The sequence below is a fragment of the Mauremys reevesii genome, linkage group 1 (genome assembly GCF_016161935.1).
Source record: "Mauremys reevesii isolate NIE-2019 linkage group 1, ASM1616193v1, whole genome shotgun sequence".
NCBI lineage: Eukaryota > Metazoa > Chordata > Testudines > Geoemydidae > Mauremys > Mauremys reevesii.
In genome coordinates, this window is record NC_052623.1 from 330,682,314 (window position 1) to 330,705,673 (window position 23,360).

Below are 23,360 nucleotides of genomic sequence, written 5' to 3' on the forward strand. Positions count from 1 at the left end.
GAGAGGTGGATGCCCGTGAAAGGAATGGTGTAGCCAGATTGTGTGATCTCCTAAACTCATTGATCTATGGTTATCACAGCCCAGGCATGGTAAAATGGGCGTAGAACAAAAGAACGGCCATACTAGGTCAGACCAAAGGTCCATCCAGCCCAGTATCCTGTCTACCGACAGTGGCCAATGCCAGGTGCCCCAGAGGGAGTGAACCTAACAGGTAATGATCAAGTGATCTCTCTCCTGTCATCCATCTCCACTCTCTGACAAACAGAGGCTAGGGACACCATTCCTTACCCATCCTGGCTAATAGCCATTAATGGACTTAACCTTCATGAAGGTTATCTAGTTCTCTTTTAAACCCTGTTATAGTCCTAGCCTTCACAACCTCCTCAGGCAAGGAGTTCCACAGGTTGACTGTGCACAGTGTGAAGAACTAGCAAAAGTGTGGAATGAGGTATCTGTTGGTGCTAGAGGTTTGGGGAGGTCGTGCATACCCTCGACCAAGACTTCAAAATTGTGGCTTAGATGCAGATGGATGGGTGGATGAGGCCTAGTTCTGTGGAGCTTGTCGCCTCTGAGTTGTTTGAGTCTGTTCTGAGTGAAGTATTGTGGTTGTTGACAGTTAAACGAGGTGTCTCATGACCTCTGGTATGGTGTAAAGCAAAGGCATTTGTCAGGCGGTGGGTGTATGCCTAGTGTACGCAGCATCGCTGAGGAGGCCTTCATGGTATAGAGGACGTCATCTGTTTGAGACTAGAATATAGTTTATCCCTATCGAAGGGGAGGTCCTCCACTATTAGTTGTAGTTCTTTTGGAATTCCCAAAGCCTGCAACCATGATGTTCTTCTCATAACCACAGCTGTTGTGGTTGTTCAGGCAGCTGCATCCACTACATCCGTTGAGGCTTGCAGTGCTGTGCGGGCTATTAACTGACCCTCGTTGATAATGGCATTGAGTTGAGGACGTTTATGCTCGGGAAGGTCCTCCATGAGCTCTTGTATTTTACTATAGTTAGAGTAGTCATAATTTGCTAGTAGAGCAGAATAGTTGGTAACTCTAAGCAGAAGGGTGGCTGACGAGTAAACTTTCCACCCAAAGAGGTCCAGTTTCTTGTGTTCTTTACCTGGCAGTGAGGAGCAGAAATGAGGCTATTTACTGCACTGATTAGCAGCCTCTACTACCAGAGAGCAGGCTTGAAGGTGTGAAAACAAAAATGCCATGCTTTTGGCTGGAACCAAGTATTTTCTGTCAGCCCTCGTTGGTGAGTGGTGCTGATGCCAGTGTTTGCCATATTACCTCCACAGGCTCCATTATAGCCTCATGCACGGGGAGGGCAATCTTGGTCGATGATGCCGGTTGTAAGATTTTTAAACAACTTATGGTCTCTCTCCTGCACCTCATGTAAGGCAATTTCTTGGCTGTTTGCTACTCTTCTGAAGAGTTCTTGGAACTGTTTCAAGTCATCTGGTGCTGTAGGGGCAGACGGTGTCACTGCTTCGTCTGGCGCAGAAGATGAGTGTGGGGCAGGTGGTGAATCATCCAGATCTGCCTGTAATAGTAACTCTTCCTCTTCTCTCTCTGTCTTGGGGGGGGGGGGGGAGGGTCAGAGGTTTCTCTGTGTGGTAATGATGGGTGTACTCTGAAACCTCGTGTTGCTGGGGAAGGGGGTCCAGAATATGGGGTCTTTGGCCCACATATCAGAACCCCTTGTGGCCACTGCATAGGGTAAGGTGGTAATGGGTAAGGTCAGTGCTGTGCATACTAGGGCTGTGAATGCTCAGAGGGATGAGGCTTAGGCTTCACAGCATTCCATGTAGGTCTCATCTGTGATGGGACGAATGTTGAGAGGAGAAGCAGTTGTCCTGCACGTCTCCTTCATGCATAGTAGCGAGGGACAGTGGTGCAGGGAATGAAGGATGATACTGTGCTATGTAGTTCGGGAAGTGCTCGGTGCCAAGCAGTGGTGACTGCGGTGCTGAAGAAAAACTGCTATGTCTTCAGTATGAAGGAGTTGTGCTGGTCCTGCCTTGGGGTTGCAGTCAACCATTGGAGCGCTGACCAGTGCCGGGTTTGGTTTGTTAGCCGGCATCAAGTCTTGGGCTGGTGTCGGTGGTGGCAGCACTGATCGCGGTGCCACTGCCTGTGCTGCGCTCGCAGTGGGGTAGTTGGTGCCATGGAGGAGACTTGACGTCTCAACTCTGGTCCGCGCGTTGGGGCTCAGCAGGGGTCCGCTGAGGGATGGTGCTGGAGGAGCCCAGTGCCTCTTAAGTGCTCAGTCTGGATGAGTGGACCAGTGAGGGTAAAGACCTCGCTGGGGAAGCTCTCTTTTGCTGAGACACTCTTGCTGGAGAGGTCGAGGCTCACTTGAGAGTTGAGAGTTTTGGAAGTCAGAGCCTTATCAGAGCTCAGGAATCTCAGTTTATGAGACTCCCCGGAGGACGTCTCTTGTGGAGGTTGGAGGGATTTCTCCAGTAGAAGCATTTTCAAGTGGAGATCCCTGTCACATCTTGCTCTTGTTGTTAATTGGTGCAACGTAAGCATTTCTGGGATATGAGTTTCTCCCAGACAGCGAATGCAGGATGTGTGGCTGTCAGAGACCGGCATCGGTCAGGAGTCACACTTTTTAAATCCTGTTGAGCCCACCATGACTGCAGTTAAGCCTCTCCCGCCTCTCGAGAGATAAGGGTGGGAGTTAATTGTAATGGTAAACTGTAGAAACTGTTCCCAAACAGGGCTTTAAGCAGAGAAAAAGTTGTCGTCTTCTTTATTTAAAAAAAAAAAAAAAAAAAAAAACCTCTAAGAGGAACTAACGAAACTATGTATAGACTAAGACTAACTAAACAACGTAACTAAGTATAGACTAATAAGAAGTTCCTATGTAACTTTAATATTTTCTGAAAGAAAAAAAAATTACAAGAGAGCACTGCCATGGAGCTCCCTCTGCAGCCGAGGATGGTTGAGAAGGAACTGAGGGGACGGTCAGGGGTGCATGCGCTACAGGAGGTGCCAATGGCTGCACAAGATGACTCCTGTGTACGCCCTTCCCCGACCAAGCACTGCTGCGAGAAATCTCCGATCGCCGGCACAGGGACGCACCAACACCTAGAGTGGAGCACCCACAGGGACACCACTCAAAGAAGAACAATGCTATAACCAGGGACACCATTTAGAGAGGGGGCACCTGACATTCCCCCCCTAGTTTCATACCAGAGGTCTGCTCATGGTGCACACTGCAGTGCCATGCAGCCAGGTCCCTTTCTCCAGGAGCCGAGGTTCTCCGGTCAGTTTCCTCTGCCATGCTAGTTCACCCACCCTGCCCCATTGTCTGCCTCCACCAATCAGTAGCTGAGCCTATACCAAGTAACAATCCTCCTAACCAAATAGTTTTGAGGCAGTGAGCAGGGCCTCTGGGGGTGGGGCACACAAAGAGGAGGTTAGTCAGAGTGGGAGGGGGAGTATAGGGTACCCAGTGGTGGTGGTGAGAGCAAAAGGTACCCTGTGGTGGGGGTGAGGAGGCAGGGAGGGGCACAGGGGCCCCACTGGTAGTGGTGGGAGCATAGGATACCCCATCGGGGGGAGAAGCAGAGGACCCCCAGTGCTGGGGGGAGCAGAGGGAGCACAGGGTCCCCCTTGGTATCAGTGGCAAGGAGAGAGAACACTGGGCAGGAGGAGGGGGTGTTTGAACCTGGGGGGCCAGAGGGGTGGAGGGCTAGGAGCAGCTAAGTGGGTCTTGGTGTCCGTTTGCCCTCAACGAAGCAGGAAGCACCCTCACCTATCCCTCGTCCAGAAAAAATGGTTACCTACCTCTCGTAACTGTTGTTCTTCAAGATGTGTTACCCATGTCCATTCCAAGTAGGTGCACAATCAACGGAAGGTTTTTCCCCTAGCAGTACCTGTAGGGTTCGCTCAGGCGCCCCCTGGAGTCGCGCCTTCATGACGCTGTGTATACGGCCCTGCCCTGACGACCTGCCGCCTCTCCAGTTCCTTCTTGACGGATTACTCTGACGAAGAAGATGAAGACAGGCGGGTCTTGGAATGGACATGAGCAACACGTCTCGAAGAACAACAGTTATGAGAGGTAAGTAACTTTTTTCTTCAAGTGCTTGCTCATGTCTATTCCAAGTAGGTGACTCCCACGCCTTACCTAGGAGGCGGGGTTGGAGTTTATGGATTTGCTGACTGAAGCACTGCTTTGCCGAATGCTGTATCGTTCCTGGCATGCTGGGTAATGGCATAACGAGAAGTAAAAGTGTGGACCGAGGACCACGTTGCCGTTCTACAGATCTCCTATATCGGGATCTGGGCCAGGAAAGTCGCCAAGGAAACCTGAGCCCTAGTGGAATGAGCCTTCAGCATGGGGGCAGGTATGTTTGCCAGATCGCAGCATGCTTGGATGATCCATGATATCATCCTTTGGGAGGACACTGGGAGGCCCTTCATCCTGTCCACCACAACAAACAGCTGGTTCAAGTTATGAAACAGCTTTGTTCGCTCAATATAAAAAGCCAATGCATGCCAAACGTCCAGGAAGTGGAGCCTCTGCTCCTGGCTGTTAGGTGAAGCTTTGAGGGAAAAAAACTGGGAGAAAGATGTCTTGGTTCACATGAAAACGCAAGACAACCTTACGGAGAAAGGCCAGGCGCAGCCGAAGTTGCATCTTATCCTTGTAAAAGATGACATACAGAGGGTCAGATGCGAGGGCACTGAGCTTGGTTGCCCTGCTAGCTGAAGTTATTGTGACCAGGAAAGCTACCTTCCATGATCGATAGAGCAGAGAGCATTTCGCTAATGCCTCGAATGGAGGCCCCATCTGCCTTGAAAACACCAGATTAAGGTCCCAAGCCGGGTCGTTTGCCCATCCTGTGGGTACAGCCTTTCCAGTCCTTTAAGAAAATGCCGCACCATCAGGTTAGCAAAGACCGAGTGGCCTGCCTCTCCTGGATAGAATGCTGAAATGGTGGCCAGGTGAACCTTTATTGATGAGAGTGACAAACCTCCTGCTTCAAATTTAGCAGGTGGTCCAAGATAAAGGGTATTGAAGACTGCATTGGAGAGGTATGGCTCTGCAAAACACCAAATTGAGAATCTCTTCCACTTGGTTAAGTAGGTAGCCCTGGTGGATGATTTCCTACTGCCAAGGAGTACCTCCCTAACATGATCTGAGCATGTGAGCTCTATCGGGTTTAACCATGCAGCTTCTAAACCATGAGGTGGAAAGATGTGAGATTTGGGATGCTGGAGCCGGCCACAAAGCTGGGTAATCAGATCTGGAACTAAAGTCGGGTGATCGGGGTGCACTAATCACTCCAGCAGCATGGTGTACCAATGCTGGCAGGGCCAGGCTGGCACCATCAGTATCACTGATTCTGCGGATCTTGAGGAGGACCTTGTGAATGAGTGGGATAGGTGGGAATGTGTAGAACAGGTTGGCTTTCCATGGAAGGAGAAACGTGTGTGCCAGTGAGCCCAGATTGTGATTCAGGAAAGAGCAGAACTTTAGGCACTTCCTGTTGCTCTTTGTGGCAAAAAAGCTGATATGGGGAACTCCCCACCATTGGAAAATGTTGTTTACCACATCCGGGTGAATGGACCACGTGTGATTGTGAAAAGATCTGCTGAGATGATCCGCTAGCTCATTCTGTGACCGGGGAGGTAGGAATCCTCCAGGAGTATTGAGTGGGCTATGCAGACGTCCCAGAGCTTGAGGGCTTCCTGACATAGGGGAGAGGAGTGTGCTCCACTCTATCTGTTTAAATAAAACATCGTTGTTGTATTGTCTGTCAGCACTGATACGCATCTACCTTCCAAATGAGCCTACAAGGTTTGACATACCAGATGAACTGCATATCAGTATCAGGGAGCTGAGAGTAGAAACAGCTTCGCTGGAGACCAGAGGCCCTGAGTTCTGTGCTCTCTGAAGTGTGCTCTCCACCGTACTGCTGATGAGTCAGTAACCAGACACAGCAAGGGGTGCTATTTGGAGAAAGGGACCCCTGTGCACACCATTCGCAGATCGAGTCACCACTGAAGAGTCTGAAGAACCCACAGTGAGAATGTGACTACTTTGTCCAGTCAATACACTGATGCTAGCCAGGCCTGGAGAGGTCTGAGCCTTGCGCGTTGCACTATGTACGGGCAAGATGCCATGTGCCAGACGAGTTCTAAGCAATTCCTTGTAGTTGTCATGGGGTACTTCCTGAGGTCTTGTATAATGTTGTGCATAGCTTGAAAATGGGACTGTGGTAGGAAAGCCCTGGCTTGCCTTGAGTCTAACACCGCCCCTATGAACTAACCCCCTCTCAGAGAATAGAGTCGACTTTTGCACAGTCAGCAAGAGACCCAATCTGTCAAATGTGGACCTTATCAAACTGACCTGTTGTTCCACTTGCATCCTGGAACAGCCCTTGACCAACCAATCATCCAGGTATGGGAGAAAACCTAAACCTGCCTTTTCCTCAGGAAGGCGGCTACGACTGACATGCATTTGGTGAATATCCAAGGACTGTAAATTGATAGTGAATGTGTCCCATTACGAATCTGAGGAACCTCCTGTTGGGCAGGATTATGGAAATGTGGAAGTATGCATTCTTCAGGTTGAGGGTGGCATACCAATCCCCTGGATCCAGGAACGGGATGATGGTGCCCAAGGAGACCATACAAAACTTTAGTTTCTTCATGAGCCTGTTAAGGTTGCGCAGGTCTAGGATGTCCACCATAAGGTCCAATACCTCAGTGACCTCCTCCATCTGGATACCCAGATTCTGTGCCACCCTTTTTAGGAGTTCCAAGTGGGCTCTACTATCCAGTGGGGCAGGCAGCGAAGATGTTCCCGCTACTTCCTCATCGGGGGAGGATGATGAGTAAGCCCGGCCCAGTATGGGGCCTTCTTGCCCATCCAGTTCCTCGAAGCATTCCCGGTAATCTGTGACTGTGGCCATCTCAGTGCAGACTGCAGTGCCAACAACTATATCATCCGCAGTGCCGGCAGCATCCTGGATGGAGCTCATCCATCTGACATGACCAAGAAGGATCAACCTGAAAAGGACCCCCGGCATTGATGGTATGTCCACAGGGTCCAAAAGAGCCACTGTGCTGGCATCTGCCACTGCACTGGCCACGCCATGGGCGGAAAGGACTGTGCCATCTCCGGGAATGTCTCTGCCCTCAGTGCCAGCTACTCCTGGAGACAGGACTCCGCCTCCAAGTCTGCAGAGAAGTCCGAGTGCAGAGACCATGGTGGAGCAATACTGGAGAGAGGGCAAGCAGTGCTACATCATCGCCAGCTTGCCCCTGGGATGGCTCTGAGAGTTTTTGTGGTGCCGGAGGCTTCGGGACTGATGATCTCTCACACTGGTCGGGAGAGTGCAGGCCCGTCAGGGCTATTAGATCCCTGGCTGCCTCAAAGGTCTCTGTGTGGAGAGAGCTAAGTCCTCCACTTGACCCTTTTCCACTGATGCCAGCTCAATGGACCCCGATGTGGGCCTGGAGTCAATGGTGCTGGTGATCCCAGAGTCCTTCATCAGTGCTGCATCCCTGATCGAGGCTGGTGCACTGCTCACCAATGCCGAAGAAGCCGGTGCCTGGTCCATGGGGCTTGACTCCAACTGCGGCCGCAGGGCTGCCCCATCAGCAGTGGCTTCAGCCTGTGGTCACTCTCCTTCTTGGTGCGGGAATAGAATCCTCTGCAGATTTTGCACCTATCCATTTGATGGGATTCCCACAGGCACTTCAAGCAGGACACGTATGAGTCGCCTCTTCGCATCAGCTTCTGACCGACCCCATACGGCTTAAACCCCTGGGACCGAGGCAAGCCCTGGCCCCGAGAGTAGGAAGGGAACGGAGAAGAGAACCCTGCAAACAAGGGGGTTCAAAAAACTACACTACGAGTACTAAGAACTATTAACTATTTAAACTATTTACAGGTAGGAACTAAGAGTCCACTAGGGGATCACTCAAAAATGAAAGAGAACGCTCCAATGACCACTACTGACGGTAAGAAGAAACTGGAAGACGGCGGGTTGGGAGGGTCCTATATGCGGCACCATTAAGGCATGACTCCAGGAGGCCTGAGCCGACCCGACGGGTACTGCTAGGGGAAAAACCTTCCAGCAACTGTGCACATGGCGTGCACATACCTACTTGGAATTGACATGAGCAAGCACTTGAAGAAGAACCACCATGTTTATTAGCAGTTGCAGTTTCAAGGACAGGTGTGTGTCCATACTGTACTTCAAATTCTGCCCGCAGATGCTGAGCTCGTGGGGGATGAAGGCTGTGCTGCTGGCCAACACAGAGATCAATCTGTACTCCACCAACGTCCCATTCACCAGTTAAGTCCCCTTCAGCTACCACCAGCGGACATCTCAGCAGCTGACTTATGTTATAGTAGTGCCCAAAGACCTCAATCAGTACGAGTCCCCCATTGTGCTAGGCATCCTACAAACCACTAAGGCAGCCCAGCTCCTGCCTCACAGATCTCAATCTATCATCTTAGATGCAGCTGTGATAAAAAAATAAATAGCTGAAATAGGCAAATCTTCCTTTTACAATTTCACCTTTAAAATAGTACTGTCAGTGAATGCAATGAGTAATATTAAATGAGCACTATGGTAATAATAATTAAATAACTGCATTGACTTATTTTGTTTAGGAGAATCCATCCTCAACATACAGGATTCTGAAGACTATCCACCTTCAAGATCACCATCATTTTCTATAATTTCAGAGTTATCTACCAATGATAGTGTTTCAGTCACATCATGTATGTCACATAGCCACAGTATATCACCTGTAGCAAAAAGAAAAAAAAAATCTCCATCGTCCAGAAACAACCATAGATAGGTTTGTGATAAGTATCAGCAGATTACAAAAAGGTAATTGATGAAAAAATTGCCCGGCTTGTCCATGCAACAAACTCGCCTTTCCGTATGATTGAGAACCCACACTTCATTAACATGGTTCAGTCATTAAGACCAGGATACAGTCCACCCAACAGAGCAGATGTCACAGGGAAATTGCTGGATAAAGTGTATGAAAGAGAAACTGAGCAGCGTGCAAAAGGTCTAGAGGGTAAAATTGTTAATCTGAGTCTTGATGGGTGGAGCAATGTCCACAATGATCCTGTTGTATGTGCTTGTGTGACAACAGAAGAAGGGAGTATCTTCCTTACAGAAACAATTGATACATTAGGAAATGCACACACAGCAAAATACTTACAAGAAGTAGCAGTAAAAGCTATAACAAACTGCAAAATATTCAAATGTCTAGTACACAGCTTGGTCACAGACAATGCTGCAAATGTATCCAAGATTAGAAGAAATTATTTAGAGAGTGAAGAGAGTACTAAGAATTAAAAGTTAAACAACTATTTTTAACTTTTTTCTAGGTTCCCCCCCCCCCCAAATCACTTAAGACAATTAAGACCATAATCAAAGCTGTTTCTATAGTGAACCATTTCTAAACCTAATCTTGCTAAGGGGAATAAACTGAATGTAGTTAAGAGAGTTGAGAACAAAGAAAGGAGACAAGATATTTAAATACACCATCAGTTCATTTGATAATTACCTGAAACAGAAAAGAAATATAATAAAAATCTATAATGGAAAATTATTTGCATCACCTATCAATTTATTTTCTCCAAGACACTGTCTGCCACAATGCATATGGCATTAAATTAATAGAAATTAATAGAAATGACCACACCTTATGAGGCAGTGCTTATTTATCCAAGAATCAAGAATGATGCACTTACACAATTGCCTTTTCCAGTCTGCTTCCCTGTGATCCAACTATCTCACCTAGTGTACAAAACACTTGTCCCAAAAAATCCTGAAAAGCAAGGAAAAAATGTCATAAGACACATACATCCTGTTTTTTCATTGATCTGGTCTTTGAACTTTCCTAAAACACATTTATCCTGTTTTTCATTATTGAGCTTTATCTGTATATGCATTTATATTCTGCCAAATATTGCTGTGGCATTACACAATTATTCATAAGTCAGACTTTACTTATATTTGATATAAAATTAGGTACATTAAAAACCTGGGACATGTTGCATTATATACTGTACATACTACTGTATTTCTAATTTTAAAGTAAAAGAGTAACTGAAAACTTTTTACATTAAAAGTTAAACTTTTAATTCTTGTAATACTTTCTTAGAAACTTAAATAGCATTTTCTAGCAATAATTCTCCCTTGCCTGATTTTTTTGTCCTTTATTTTCAAATAAACCTGAAATTTAACTTTGCTTTCTGATGACTATTTTGTGCACCAGTAACATCAGTGATCTCTGGGTACCCTGAGAGTAATTATTAGGTTTAATTTACAAAAGCAGAGCACAAAATGTTGCATCTACTGCTTTGTAAATTATTAATCTCATCAATACATGTAATTTAAATAAAAATAAAGTATAAATGAGCATATCTATAAGACTCCCCTCCTCCCCTCAACTATAACACAATGGACTGAATTCTATAGTGATTTGTACCTTATGCAACCTCAGAGATGTCACTGTGACTTCAACTAGTGGAAAGTGTCCTTTAATGATGGATACTTCATTTTTTATTCTGGTAAGGCTACAATGCATACTGGAAACCAAATCACATTTCAAAACTCATCTCACTTCAAGACAAGAGGTTACCATTCCGTGGCATCTATTCCCCTAAATTCTATACCACAGGTTATGAGAAAGACCTAACTCAGTTTTACAAATTGACAAGTGAAGACATATAGTGGTTTAATTCCTTTAATGAGTAAGTAATTTAGATAGAAAACAATATTCATATTAAATAGAGTGATTGCAGTTCTCATCAATATAACTATTGGCACAAGAATCATTCATTAGGACACACTGCACAAATGACTATATTTATTTGTGATTGTTATATTTATTAGATGCAAAGTTTCAAAAATGTCATTGTGCCCTAAAACACTGTTATACAGGTTCAACAATATTTTTATACATGTTTAAATAAGGTATAACATACGGAAGGACCTGTTGTCTGAAAACATTCATGTGTGATACGAATAACTAAATAGGAAAAAGAGCCTGAAACAACCACCCACAATTCCCTTTAAAAAAGTTTCAGTTGACTTCAGTGGAAACTGTAGATGCTTGACACCACTCAGGAATCTCTCCATAAATACAAAGTTACAGTCCTATGAAACACCTGAAATTCACATGGAAGTACTGACAATATAACTGTTAATTTATCTGTCAGAAATGTCTAATGAGAGATATACAATAAATATATTCAGTAATAGTAGACTTAACATTTTAAAATATATGACTTCTCTACATTCAAATAAAAGGTAAACTTATTTCCACAGGCATGACACTAGGTAAAGTGAGGTTCTGTGGTTACTGACCTTGGAAACTAGACTATGTTACTACAGTGTCTGTTTTGCAGTTTCGATGAGATCAATATGCATATTGACCTCAATGGTAGCTGTTGGGTGCTCGGCGCTTAATAAAATAAAAATCAGGCAGGTGCCTAAATATGAACTTAGGAGCCTAACTTCTGGCAGTTAACATTTAAAAGCACTATATAAAACACACTTATTTTACGCACGCGCGTGCACACACACACACACACACACAGTACTTGATGAAAAATACATTCATGCAATACTGCAAGGTTCCATCAACTGCAACTTATTTCCCCTGAAGAGAAGTAGTAATTAATGTGCTCTGCAAATACTATTAATATTTAGGTTTACATTTTATATGTCATGTAAGTAAGTTCTGGTTGCAGAAATCAAAACATTGATTTTCTTCACCTCTGGGGTTTAAATTCTCAGTTACAATGCTACAATAAATTTTTTTTAAAAAATTTGAATTCCTGTGTTGTTAGTGTATCATGATCCATGAAATTAGAGTTGAAGGCCCATGTTCCCTGGGGGAATTATTATGAACAGGACACCTGGTGGAATGAGTGGAGTTAGGCTGGAAGAAGCTCAGCCACATGGACAGCGCAGCGCATAGGATTTAAAAAAGTTCCACTTGCTCAATTTAGCCTACATTCCGTTTCAGTCTTTGGTAACGAAACATGGTGGCAATGTAGCGTTGCCAACTTTCTAACTGCAGAAAACGGAACACACTCCCTGAGGCCCCGCCCCCTGCTCACTCCATCCCCCCTCCCTCCGTCGCTTGGGTACAGGAGAGAGTGAGGGCTCTGGCTTGGGGCCAGGGATCAAGGGTTCGTGGTGCTGAAGGGGCTAGCTCCAAGCTGGAGCCGAGGGATTCGGACTGTGGGAGGGGGCTCTGGGCTGAGGAAAGGGTTTGGGGGGGTGAGGGCTCTGGGGTGTAGAAGGGGGCTCCGGACTGGGTGGTGGGGCCAAGGGGTTTGGAATGTGGGAGGGGACTCCAGGCTGGTGCATGGGGTTAGAGCTCCAGCTGGGGTTAGGGCTCTGGGGTGGGCCGGGGATGATGGGTTTGGGATAGAGAGGGGGGCTTCGGGCTGGTGTTGAAGGGTTCAGATTGTGGGAGGGGGCTGCAGGATGAGATATGGGATTGGGGTGTGAGACGGGTATAGTCTCTGGGCTGGGGCCAAAAACCAGACACCTGGCAACCCTATGGCAGTACCAGAGCTGTTAGTTCTCTGAAGTGAAGCAGCTGGCAGTATGAGCCATGGAACTCACTCTGAACCACACACACCCCCCAGCCTTGGATTTGGACACACAAACCTAGCTCAGCAATGGACCCAGGGGAACGAGGAGTTTGAACTGTACACAGACCACGGACATGCAGGAAGACAAAAACAGCAGCAAAGTAAAACTATTATTTGACCTTACTACAGAAGTAGGCAGAGAGGTCTGCACCATTTTGAACTCATGACTGCCTTAAGCTTACAGCAGTCCTGGGAGCCCTGGGTAACTATTGCTCCCCAAAACAGAACAAAACTGAGCAACACACATTTTTCAACAGAGACCAATCTGAAGGGAAGGGAATAGACCCTGGCTGCTATATGGAATTTTGGGGATTTGACAGACTCCCAGATTTGGGCAGTGTCGTCTGCAATGATGACATCATGACTCTTTTCGAGTCTGCAAACATATCAGGTTCATGCTGTTGGAACAGGAAAGCAACAAGGGAAGATACCTCCCTCCTTCCATGCACTGTTAATAGGGAAACACCCTTTGCAATTTCAGCTGGATAGCAGGGACTCCTGCAATGCAATTCCTTGGTGTGAACTGGACTTGCAGGCACACTAAGGCCTGGTCCACACTAAAAAGGGGGTTCGAATTAGGGTACGCAAATTCAGCTACGGGAATAGCATAGCTGAATTCAAAGTACCCTAATTCGAACTACTCACCCGTCCAGACGCGGCGGGGTCGAACTCCGCGGCTCCCCCGTCGACTCCACCACCGCCGTTTGCAGTGGTGGAGTACCGGAGTCGACCGCGGCGCTTCGGGAGTTCGAACTATTGCATCTAGATCAGACGCGATAGTTCGAACTCTGTGAAGTCGAACTCACCGCGTCGACCCGCGCGGTGAGTATGGACCTGCCCTAATAATGTACAATGAGGGCATAATGCAGCTCAGAGAAAAACTGACCTCACAGTAACTAACCCAAAAATAAGACAGTACCAACTGAAGTTTGTGGTCATGGATGGTAAGATCCACAGACCTCATTGGGGAATACATCCATACAAGTCATGGATCTGATCAGGGTGTAGCATCAGAATTCTATAGCTGCAGTACAAGAAACAAAAAGGGGAGTCTCATGGACAAGAGAGACCATTTTAAAAGCATATGGGGAAGTTTTCAAAGGCAGTGCGTTCTTTGAAGGAAAGCTGCAACTGAAAGTAGACCACAAATGGAACCTGCATGCTTCCCATGAAGGAAAATACCAGTGGAACTTTGTAAGTCAGAACTCAAGGAGCTCAAAAGTCTGCGGAGTAGGAGTATCTCAGCACCTGCAAAGGGCAGTACAGCCTGGATAAACAGCATGGTGGTGGAAAGAATCATCAGACATATTATGCTTCTGCACAGACACAGAGACATTGAACCAAGCACTGAAGAGATGTTATCAATTGTGGTCAGTGGATATCAGCATCTTGCCAGGACTTCCCAAAGCCAGACTCTTTACCATCTGATGTGAGGAATGGGTTTGGCACATAAACGTGGATAATGAGTCCAGCATGTTAACAACCTTTGCAACGCCATTTGGTCACTACAAATGGCTCTGCATGTTGATGGGAATAAGGTTAGCACCAGAGGTGTTCCAGAAAAGACCCACTGCTTGGGTAATAATGGCAGATGATAGCCTCATTGTAGTGAAGGGAGTAATTATACAGAAGCTGAATCAGACCATAGCAGAAAACTATAGGCTTTTATACAGGGATACAGGAAGAACATAAAACTGAACCCAGAAAAAATGGTACTCAGACAGCATGAGGTGACATACATTGGATATCTGCTCATAGCAGAGGGACAAAAGCAGATCCCAACAAGATCAACACAATCAGAGATATGCCCGCTCCAGTGAATGTGAAAGGGTTACAGCACTTCATAGGAACGATAAATTTTCTGACCAAGTTCTGTCAACTCCTGGCTTCAGTAGCGGAACCAAGATGTCAGCTCACTAGGAGGATGTTGAGTGGGACTGGCATATGAAACAAATGATAACAGACACCTATCCTGAAGTACTACCAGCCAGGAAAGCCAGTGACACTTCAGTGTAACACACTAGATAAAGAATTGGGCATAGCTCTTTTGCAGGAGCAGTCAGTCACTTATAGCAGTAGAGCCCCATAAGAGACTAAACAGGTGTATGCCCAAATAGAAAAGAGCTTCTGACTGTGGTATTTGGAGTGGAGCAATACCATCAGTACACATATGGCCCCCAAGTAACAGTGAAATCAGATAAACCCCTTGAGACAATAATGTCTTTCTAGTGTTGATGCTGCACCTCAAGCACTGCCAAGTAGAGTTCAGATATTGTCCAGGACAATTACTGTACCGGTGTTAGCTGACCCTGAGCAAGACATATATACCCAACATCAGCAAGGGGATTAGGACACCAAATCCATTGACATGATGCACAACTTCCCAGTTTCTACAGTAAAGCTGATGGAAATCAAAGAGGCTACAGAAAAGGCCATCCAACTACAGGTGGTCAAGAAAGAGCGATGTTAGTAGGGTGGCCAAAACCCTACAAAAGCCAACTACATTTGATTCTGCTGATTTTCAATCTTTTGGTTCCCAGCAAAATGTTGCCATTATCCGGAAGTAACAGAAAAAAAGGTTAAACAGACCCTTAAGGAACCTCACAGTGAGCAGACACAAAAAAAAGGGGGAGTTGTGGGGAGTAAAAGGTTGTAATGGCAGTCAGATGAACTTTGATTGAGCTAAGTGATAAACCCAGGGGTTTTAGATTTAGCAAGAATAAAGTGTGGGTGTAAGGTGAAACTCAAGAGGAAGTATGGATTACACCAGGCTTAAAAATGTTTCCACGTCTGCTGGTAAGTTTTCCTTGTGATGGGTTTTCTATTGATGATCAGTTCTGCATGGAGAGAGCCATCTCGGAGTCAGGCTTTGAGGTGAATTAATGAGAGGTTGGGTGAGTCACGGCTCCTGATTTCTGGGTGGGGAAGTCTGCTGTAAGATGAAGGCAGAGAGGCAGTTGCAGGGACTGGGAACCATATCTGTTTTTGGCCAGGATGGCACTATATGGATGGCCACTAGTCTCTCTTGCTCAGAACCTTGAGGAGCAACGGAGATGGGAGATAAGGATATAGTAATATTCAAGGCCAATAGGTAAGGACAGCATCTCCCAACAACTTGCAGCTGTGCCCTCCTTTCAAGCAGAACCTTTGGGACTTCATATAGGATGGTGTCAACATAGAGATCTCTCTCTGGTGAGCCCCGGTTAAGACAAATCTTCTGAAATACTGCATTGTTCAGCACCCACTTGTGGTCATGACAGAAACACTAATCAAGGAGTCCACTATGTTATTCTGCGATCCCAGTAGATATCTTTATGCAGTGCACCAATTCCAAAGTTTTATCGATACTAAGCATAAGGCTAAAATCTTTCTTCTCCTTGGAGGTTTAAAGAATACACTGCTGCTCTATTGTCCAGCATTGCTCTGATCAAGTGTCAGGAATTAGCTCCTTCAACTGAGCCTGAGGACTAGCCATCCCAGTCTCTGGGTTGTGGTAGGACTGCCTGATTGGCTGAAGAGAGCCAGCAGGTCTGCTCAGCAGCAGGTCACTGGCTGCTCAACACTTATGTCCACAAATGTAATTACTCCCTTGACAGCCCTGACCCCAGTCTTGCTCCAGCCTTTCCCCTACCTCATTCACAGCCTTTTTCCTGTCCTACTCCAGTCCACTGCCTCCGTGATAGCGCCTGACTCCAGTTCTGATGCTCCAGCTTGGCCATTGGCTCCTGCACCAACCACTAAGCATGACTTCTGTGCTAGCCACTGGGCCTGACCACCCACACTGCAGGTGTAACATTGAGTGGCCCTTGATGTTGGATAGGAAGTGATGGCAAGCATATCAGGAGAATGTAACAATTGAAAACCCTTACAACTAGTAGAAGGATCCAAAAGGTCTTTGTGGGAGTTGAGGACCCATTGAGATATTGATACCCTCTTAGGCAGATGATGCTTGATGGGCGTGTAGACAGACCTGAGCCAGGCCTAAAGACAACAGGAGTATAGTCTCGCCAGGGATGTTACAAAAGGACGAGCTGCCATGTGGTCCAGGGGTGAAGGCAAAACCTTGCTATGGTTTGCAGGCTTTGTTGTATCATGGAAGTGAGACTGTGCCCTCTAGTGAACCTATTCATGGACATGTTCAGGAAATAGCGGAGTCCAGACTGGCTCCAATGAAGTCTATTGATTGTATAGGTATGAGGATAGATTTTTCCATGTTGAGTCAGATGCCCAGGGAGTAGAAAAAAAGATAAGGCCTCATTGGTTACCAACTGCACTTTCAGAAAGGAGCAATCCTTAAGGAGCTAGTTGTTCAGGTAATCTGGAAAGCATTCCTGGGTAGTCAGCACATCAGGAAGTACCAGCATCTCTATCATGGTCTCATGAAGAAGACTGTTCTGAGGATGACAACTTCAAGACCTTAGTCCTGAAGGTGTTCTTGTGCTTAAAAGGCTCCAATCCTAGTACAGATGCTGATGCCACTCACTCAAGATTGCTTCTTGGAAGGTCTCTCAGAACGTAACATGGTCTTCCTTGGCAGTGCTAGGGTCGCGATACTGGAAGATGTAGACACCTCAGCAGTACCCATGCTAGGACATGACGTCTCCTTTTTCTCAAGTCTCCTCCCCTTCTCTTAGTCTCTCTTTCTGCAAAATGGAGTATCTTCCTTTTTGATAGCTTGGAAGACTCTGAGGGTCCCCCAAAGTCTTTTCTTACCGAAGCCAAGATGGTCACCAGAGGTAAGAAAGGCTGAAGACAGGGAAGGCCAAGTAGGAAGGTAGGATCCGACCAGGCAAAGAAGAATGGGGCAAGGGAACTCCGCAAAAGAATAAAGATGTCTTAAAGAAATTGTAAAATGGAAAATAAAATAAAAAACTATATATATAAATAAATAATAAATAAAAATTCATGGTCCATTTTGGTCAATTGCAGTCACCAGATTTTAAACATAATACATTTCAGATTTAAATAGTGAAATTTCATGATTTCAGCTATGTTGTAATTGTAGGGGTCCTGACCCAAAAAGGAGTTGGGGGGAGGGGGGGGTCGCAAGGTTATTGTAGGAGGGGATTGAGGTACTGCTACTCTTACTTTTGTGCTGCCTTCAGAGTTGGGCAGCTGGAAAGGCAGAGCTGCCGCCCGCAGAAGTAAAGATGGCATGGTATGGTATAGTATTACCACCCTTACTTTTGCGCTGTTGCCTGCAGAGCTGGTCCCCTGGTCAGCAGTTTCCACTCTCTGGCCGGCCAACTCTGCAGGCTGCAGCACAGAAGTAAGGGTGGCATGGTACAGTATTGCCACCCTTACTTCTGCACTGCTGCTGGCGAGGCGCTGCCTTCAGAGCTAGGCACCCAGCCAACACCTATCTCCCTCCAGCCGCCCAGCTCTAAAGGCAGCGCTGAAGTAAGGGTGACAATACCACAACCCCCTAAAATAACCTTGCACACCCCCTGCAACTCCCTTTTGGGTCAGCACCTCCAATTTGAGAAACACTGGTCTCCCCCATTAAATCTGTATAATATAGGGTACACAAAAGCACACAAAAAAGACCAGATTTTACCAGGGGGAGACCAGATTTCATGGTCCATGAGGCATTTTTCACGGCCGCGAATTTGGTAGGGCCTTAACTATATACTAAAGAAATAAAAACAAATAAGAGAAAAAAAACAGCAAAATAGGTAGCTAGCACGCAGACAACACTCCATCTCAAGCACCTGCATTTGAGAAGGAACTGGAGTGGCAGCAGGACCACCCCTTCCTACATATTCATGTACCAGACCAGGAGGGTGCGTAGGATGCAGGCGCAGACCCATGGACACTGCTGACAAAATCTCTGAGAAAGAGTGCATGGGTGCACATGTGGAGCACACATAGGGACAATAACTGAAAGAAGCAGTAATATTCACTCATACTGTCAACCTGTATGAGATTTTCAAAATCACTTATAATTTTGTTATTTCTAAGCATTATTTTGTCAAAGCACATTGAAGTCGCTCTCAGTTAAGTTCTAGGGTCTGCTAAAATGCTCACTGAAATAAATGGGAAATTTTCCAATGACTTCAATGAATCTTCAATTGGGCCAAAAGTCTGAAATTTTAAAATTAAGTCATTTTTAATTACCCAAGCACAGAGAAGCATATTAATTTTCTCAAAACATGGACAATATTTGTTTTTCAAGCTTTAGACAACTTTAACTGAATATTTCTCCTTCAAACACATCCACTTTGGGCTGACAAATGTCAGAACAAAAAACAATTTTATTATTATAGATATAAGCACCTGGAAACAGGATCCAACAACTAAAGTGCCTTTAAAGCATATGTTTTAGAATTGTGTAACTAACACATGATGAATAATAGTTTAATTTTGCCTCCATTTCAGTGGACCAAATTCTAAAATGTAGTAATTAAATCACTTCTCTCTACCCTCCCCATTTCCCTTCCCTGGAGCATCCCACACCCGGAACAGCCCCACCCCCAGGGGCTTCTCTGACCAGCCCTTCCTCTTTTGTTTCCTCAGGCTCCCCTTGGCCCTTCTAGGCCAGAACCCCCTTTCACTCCACGGGCAGGAGAGACACCAAAGGGAAGGGAGTCCTACTTCTCCTGCACTGAGGCAAGAGCAGGCCCTGGTGCAGTAGGAGTATGCCTAGGCCTTGACTCCCTAGGCCTGGGGGGAGGGAACCAACCACAGCCCCTGAAGCTGGGAGGGCTGGGACAAAAGCCCTTTGCAGGGGAGAGGAGTCTCCCTCCTACCCACTCTGGGTGAAAGTGACATTTGAATCCATCCAGGGCCCTGTGGAAGTTATGAAATTTGGCTCATTTCCTCTGCCCTCTACCCCCAAATGGCAGCTCAGTGAGTGGGGCTGGGCTTAGGGAACCCACCGCCTTTCCCAAGGAGAGATCCCCTATAGCCAATAAACAGACCTCACCCAGCCTTTCTGTCACCCTACCATAGCCCCACTCCAATTCACCCCCATTCCCATTCATTGCTCCCCAGAATAACTTCTTCCTGTCATAAAAATAAACCACTCATCTTCCCAAAAATATGGAATACCCTCCCCCCACCCCAATCCATGTTATAAGATCCATTAAAAAGAGCCTGTGATTGATTTTTTGTAAAGGATTTGACAAAGTAGTTTAAAAGATTTACTGAATTCTACAAATATTTGCTTTGGTTTGTGTGGGTTATGTGGACATATATTTAATAAAATGCACAACAGAAATGCCTTTAATTTAAAAAAAAGATATTCCACATTTAAATCATTGTCGTTTAGTTGGTGGAGATTCTTGAGATGCAGCATCTTGATTTTTTTAACTCTCTCTTGAATATATATTATAATGAAACAGTCTCTGCAACCCAGGATTTCTGAATCACTTAAATGTCAGAGCTATACCACTCTTCCCACCCTGCAGTTCCAGGCAAACCTACCCTTTTCTCCCCCAAATGAACTGCAAAGTTCCCTGCAGGCCCCCACACAATGCTCTCAATGAACCTCTTCTACCCTCTTCTTCCAAACAGACTACAGATTCCCAGGGATTCCTCCTCCAAAGTCTCCCTTCACTTATTAATAAAATAGTTAGTTATACTCAACAGATATTACAGCCTCTCTATCGTGCTCTAGTGTATCTGAATTAAAATATTGCATAATCTGGAACTTTCCTTTCTGTGATGCTACAAGGGCTAAACATTTCTAGTTAGAAAAATCTATGCACCAGCAAGTAGATTGCCTCAACTCTTGGGCACCACAAAAGTGTCAATAAGGAGACAATGTCCTTCATTTATCTAAACAGATATTAACTTTTAAAAAATATGTCCATTCCCAATGTACATTCTGCGTGATGGAGATGTAAAAAATCCCATTTTAGCAAAGAGTTATGCACATCTAAATCACAACACACCACAATCCTTGTATTTGTGACTGCTGCATTTGACACTATTTGCCAGTAAATACCATAAACATTCTAGAAGATAGCGTAACTTTTTAATTACAAGATAAACTCTATAAGGAAAAAACCCATAATAAGTCGAGTATTATAACCATCCACTTACATGCTTTGATAGGTTGGGACTCTTTGAATCAACATCATACCTAAAAAATTAAAGAAAAACAATTACTCCCAGGTGGCAGAGTTAAGGAAATGTAAAAACAGACATTCCAGTGTATTCACATATACAAAACAAATATGCAGAACTGATATAAAAAGACATCTGAATAGAAACTTCAGTAGTAAATGAGATTCCCTCATACCAGGTGGGGCAAGAAAGCCCGGCAGGCCAGGCGAACCGCTCTGAGCTGCCTGATGTTGATGTGGAGGGCCAGACTGTCCCGCAACCATTACTCCTGTGTGCTCAGCTCACCCAGGTGGGCCTCCCAACCCAGGCCCAAAGCAACATAGAGCAGGGTCAGCAACGGGGATGGGGTCGCAAAAGGGACTCTCTCCAACACCAACCCGGTATCCCACCACCAATTCAGGGATGACAGGATGTGATCTGGCACCCTGACCATCCAGTTTAAATTACGTCTGTTGGGGATGTAAACCGATGCCAGCCATGCTTGCAGAGGCCGGAGGTGGAGCTGGGCATGACTGACCACCTATGTACAGTCTGCCATGTGGCCCAGCAACCACAGGCAAGTGAGAGATGTGATGAGCAGGAGGTTCTTCGCCTGGGATACAAGGTCCAACATGACCTGAAAATGCACCTCCGAGAGGAAGGCTCTGGTTCACATGGAACCGAGAACCACCTCTATGAACTCTGTGTGTTGGATCGGCCTTAAGATGGATTTTTTCTTGTTTATCAACAGGCCCAGGTTGTGGCAGGTGGAACGCACCAAATTGAGACTTCTCTGCACTTGATCCTGAGACCTGCTCTTCATGAGCCAGTTGTCAAGATACAGGAAGACCTGGACTCCTCTACACATGAGGTAAGTGACCACTGGCGCCATATATTTTGTAACCACCTTTGGAGTCTATGAGAGGCCAGAGGGGAGCGCCATACATTGGAAATGGCATTCACCTACCATAAAAAGAGAGGAAACATCTGTGACCTTGAAATATGGAGATAGGCATCCTTCAAAGTCGAGGGCGGCGGACCTGTCTCCCAGATCCAGGGACGGGGGTGATGGAGGCCAAGGAGACCATGCAAAACTTCAACTTTTTGAGAGACTTGTTAAGACGTTGCAGGTCCCCTTTTACTTTCAGAATTAGAAAGTAGCAGGAAAAGAACCTCTTTCATGTTCTGAGGGACCTCCTCCATTGGCTCTCTTGAATGAGAAGTTGCTTGTGAGAAGGGTCCCTGATGAGGGAAGGGCAGCAGAAAACTGCAGGGTGCAACCATGAGATACTATGTCGGGCACCCAATGGTCCGAGGTGACTTGGGACCAGGCCAAACAGAAGGGACAAAGATGGTTGAGGAAAGAGCAGGGTGGATCCCGAAAGGTGACTGGGGTGCTACTCTCGACTGCACCCACATAACAAGCATTTCTGGCCCCCAGGGTGTTTTGCCAGGTCGGGTTGCACGGGTGAGCAGGAGGAGGAAGAGCAAAAGTGGCTGTCCCTTTTTCTTGCAGATCCCTCATGAGACTGCCATGGTCTAGGTGACCAGAACTACTTTCTCGCAAGCTGCTTGCAGGGCTGCACGGAGGATGGACACAGGGCGGACTCCATAAGAAGAGCCCATACCTGAATGTACACTTCAGTGTTTGGTCTAGTTTTTAAGTTACAGTGTTACGATTTCATACATCTAAAAAAATTAAAAGCCATTATAAGGTGTTGAGGGTCACCATGCAGGTTTGCCTTCCTAAGTGATAGTACTCCACATGGGTTTCCACCTGCCACCCATCTTGTCCAAGACAACAGACTCTAGAGTCTTGGTAAGTAACAAACAGCACTTTATTGAAGAAACAAAGTTACAAAACACTGAAGCTCTGCTGATCAGACAGAGTCACGGTGAGGTAACCTCTCCAGCAGATAACTCCAACAAACTACTAAAAAACACATAGCTTATATTTACTAAAGGCCATGTCTACACTACAAAATTATGTTGACCTAGGTAATGTCAGCATACAGCTGTCAGTTATTACATTGCTTGTGCACACTACGTGTGTTAGCTTTGCACATCCTCACCAGGAGTGCTTGTATCAATGCAGAATGCAGTGCACCATGGGTAGCTATCCCACCGTGCAACTTGCCACCATCCAGTACAGGGTGTTTTAGGACATTTTTGCAATGTTTCATGAGGCCGAAAAGTCACACAAGGGTGTCTAGGAACATGTGTTCTCCATCCTATAATTTCATCTGTATCCTATATTTTTGCCTCTTTTCAAAATCCCCACAAATCCATGCATCCCTCCTCACTGTCCACCATCTTTGATGGAAGCTCAGACTCTGCACATCTCTGCACTACTGTCATAAGCATTGCATGCACCGGGGTACCTGATCCTGCAGTATTTGCAGAGCTGCAAGAAGAGCTAGGGGGAACATGACGATTCCTTGGAAGCTAGATTGCAGTGGGACATAGAAACAATTCAAGATGGTTAGCGGTATTCATGGAACAGCTGCAGATGGTGGAGCGCTGTTTCTGGCCCTAAGAAACAAGCACTGACTGGTGAGATTGCATTGTCATGCAGGTTTGGGATGACAAGCAGTAGCTGCAGAATTTTCAGATACACAAGGCCACATTCTTGGATCTGTGCCAA

At 46.0% G+C, this 23,360-nt stretch overlaps 1 protein-coding gene across 17 annotated transcripts in view; it reads right to left on the reverse strand.

The window, feature by feature from the left end:
• Nucleotides 1-23,360, reverse strand: part of CPNE8 (copine 8) — a 240,245-nt gene that overhangs the window by 157,523 nt on the left and 59,362 nt on the right. For all 17 annotated transcript variants that reach the window (XR_005591486.1, XR_005591495.1, XR_005591489.1 and 14 more), the window contains exons 5-6: nucleotides 20,714-20,753; nucleotides 9,746-9,822 (exon numbers count right to left, since the gene is read on the reverse strand). Coding sequence is in view for 11 of the 17 variants with exons in the window: in XM_039515855.1 (XP_039371789.1) it covers nucleotides 9,746-9,822; nucleotides 20,714-20,753 (117 nt within the window). In the remaining 6 variants the exon portion in view is untranslated. The remainder of the gene's footprint in view (nucleotides 1-9,745; nucleotides 9,823-20,713; nucleotides 20,754-23,360) is intronic.